The sequence below is a fragment of the Otolemur garnettii genome, unplaced genomic scaffold, assembly GCF_000181295.1.
Source record: "Otolemur garnettii isolate 467f Iridium unplaced genomic scaffold, OtoGar3 scaffold00014, whole genome shotgun sequence".
Classification (NCBI taxonomy): domain Eukaryota; kingdom Metazoa; phylum Chordata; class Mammalia; order Primates; family Galagidae; genus Otolemur; species Otolemur garnettii.
Genome location: NW_003852409.1, coordinates 2,414,503 through 2,417,343, shown reverse-complemented (window position 1 = coordinate 2,417,343; position 2,841 = coordinate 2,414,503). Strand labels below are relative to the sequence as shown.

Here is a 2,841-nt window from a genome sequence, read left to right as displayed (position 1 = left end):
CTTTGAAAGCCATTTTATGTGTGAAATATAATTTAACAAATTCTTGTGAAAAATTTCATGACCTTTTAAACAACGACAGCAATCTACTAAAAAAAATTCACTCAAAAGAGAAATATGCCAAAGAATAAAATAATACTATACATATTTTTTAATGTATTATATTTGTAAATTGTACTTACGTTGAAATTAAAAAATATATATTACAATACTATTTTTGCGTTCTATGAAAATTTTTGTTGCTCCATATAGACCAAATTTTTAATTAAGAACACGCCCCCCCCCTTAATGGTGTCCCACTTTACCAATGTTAAAATCTGTTCACCTTAGTCTTGGCCATCATCAGCTCTTGCTTGGGGATCACTGCAGTAGTGTGCTAACTGGGCTTTGCCTCCCCTGTTTTGCTTGCCTGGAGTCTCCTCTTCATATGGCATTTCACTTAAAACTTTTTAGTGGTTTCTAATCCCAGTTAGAGCAAAATTGTCTTCACCATTGCTTACAAGGCCCTCCCTGTCTCCAACATTATCCCCCACCACTCCTCACCATCACTTACTTTAGTTGTTATAGTTATGCTGGCCCTCTGGGTGGGAGCTCCAAGTACACTCTGCCCTGGAGCCTTTGCTCTTGTTATTCCCTTTGATAGTGATGTTCTTTCTCTAGCTATGCAGACTTTTTAAGGATTCTGTTCAGATGTCCCCTCATCATTGACCTTCTCTGATTACCCAGGCTATCTGAAAATTTCTGTTGCTTTTACTGTGCTTTATATTCCTTATAGCACTTTTACCTGTCAATATTGTATTTGTTAGATGATGGTTCTCTCCTAACTAGAATGTAAGCTTCATTAAAATCAAACTTATTTATTCTCTGCTATATTCCTGCCTCGAATAGTACCTGGCAGATAGATTTAGAACAAACACATGAGAAGAAACATGTGATTGACTTTGTTTCCGTTTTTACCTTGGTTTTGAAAAAGCTTAGAGCCAAACTGGAAACTGAACTGTGTTGGGGTGGTTGGATCTTGCATATTTTTTCTTACTTCTTGCCTGTCTTGACTTTATCCTTCAATTTATGTTTTCTTTCTCATTGAGTCTTTGTTCTCATTTATATGTATTTGCTCTACTTTTATAAGTCATTTCAAATCCTTTCTAGAATAAGAGAGACTTTAAAAAGATTATTAAGTTGTTAAATGATATGGATCTGCTGCTAATACAGTATAGAAAAGATAAAATACTCTTCTGTTAGAATTTTAATTTAACCTTGAGAGTTTCAGGAAAAGGTATTTTATTTGTGCCTTTTGGTGTGCATACCCTTTGGTTGCTGGGCTATTTGAAAACTTTATTTAAGTAACAAATTTATATAACAGACTTAATCTCTTTGCAGAGATGCCGATGATAAACACAAGCTTATAACCAAAACAGAAGCAAAACAGGAATACCTTCTGAAAGACTGTGATTTAGAAAAAAGAGAACCAGCTCTTAAGTTTATTGTGAAGAAGAATCCTCATCATTCACAATGGGGTGATATGAAACTCTACTTAAAACTACAGGTCTTTCATAAGTTTTGTTTACTAATTTTAAACTCTGGTTCAGTAAAGTTTTAACAGTGAACTGGTTATAATTAGTTTAGCTTTTCCTGACAGACAGAGAAAAGGATTCTTTTCCCTTTTCTTGTTTTGCATGAGTTAGAGCCATTTATAATGACATTTAATAGCGTCATGTTTTCATATTTCACTTTTCGGTATGGCACTTTGGAACAACTATTGGGTGATATAAGAAGTACAGTTTGGGACAGGTGTCACACCCCGTTCCTCTGCCTCTCCACCCCTGCCTTTACTTATCTTGAAAAAAAAAATTCAGGAATTTCACAAATACCTAAAATCTAACTCTATTTGAGAAATACCTATGTGGAATGCTATCAGGTGTCCATGTAACACTAGTATATCTCAGAGCAGATCTTCTCAACTCTCCTTTTGCAAATGGGTTGCACATATGCCCAGATAGTTATCTACTTAGTGGCTGGGGCTGCTAGCACACAGGCAAATTGCTTTGTCACAAGCATCCTGTATCTACCCCAGCATAGTATAAATATTGTAATATTCTTTTGTGCCATTGTATTGAATATTTGGACGCATTGTTTTAGAGCACAATTTAAGTCCGAATATACTAGAAAATACCTTATCTTCAAATAAAATTAAGAAGCCACCTTGTAAAACAAAACATGTACTGAATTTTATTAAATATGCATAAGACTATTGATTAGAAGATGCACCATTGTTTTATGTACCATTGAAAATGCTCATTAAACCAACCTTTGTATGTTTTTCACTTGATGTTTTTATTTTATACTCAGAGAAATAGTGCTAGTAGACTTTATTGTAGTTTTTTGTCATGTATCATACTTATACATACCCAGTAGGGAAGATGCAAACAAATGAAGATATTCCTAAAATTATTTACAGAGTTCAATTCTTCTGAACCACTTTTTGATTTAGAGTTGTTAAAGTACTAGTAACACATTGGTGATGTAGCATTTTCAAGGATGTTCAATTGTGGGAAATGTGATATCTTAGAATTTATGAAATGCAAGTATATCACCTTATTAGGTTAAGAAGAAATTTGAGTTTGGCTATACTGATTGATGTTTTGGTACCTGTAGCGTATTATGAGAGATACCCTGAGCATAATTCTTATTCTCTTAGAATCTAAGTAAATATTACAAAGAGTGAAGATGTTTATAGTCCAAACTAGAATGAAAACATTTTAGGTCATTTAGATACCAAAAGTATTTAGCTCTGCATTTCTCCCCGCCAAACAACAATGACAAGTACAACCAAAAAATAGCCAG

The 2,841-nt window shown here is 33.8% G+C and overlaps 1 protein-coding gene across 2 annotated transcripts in view; it reads left to right on the top strand.

The window, feature by feature from the left end:
• XPA (XPA, DNA damage recognition and repair factor) overlaps nucleotides 1-2,841 on the top strand; it is a 34,350-nt gene that overhangs the window by 14,544 nt on the left and 16,965 nt on the right. For both annotated transcript variants that reach the window (XM_023510524.1, XM_003785157.2), the window contains exon 4: nucleotides 1,378-1,543. In XM_023510524.1, coding sequence (XP_023366292.1) covers nucleotides 1,378-1,543 — 166 coding nt within the window. The remainder of the gene's footprint in view (nucleotides 1-1,377; nucleotides 1,544-2,841) is intronic.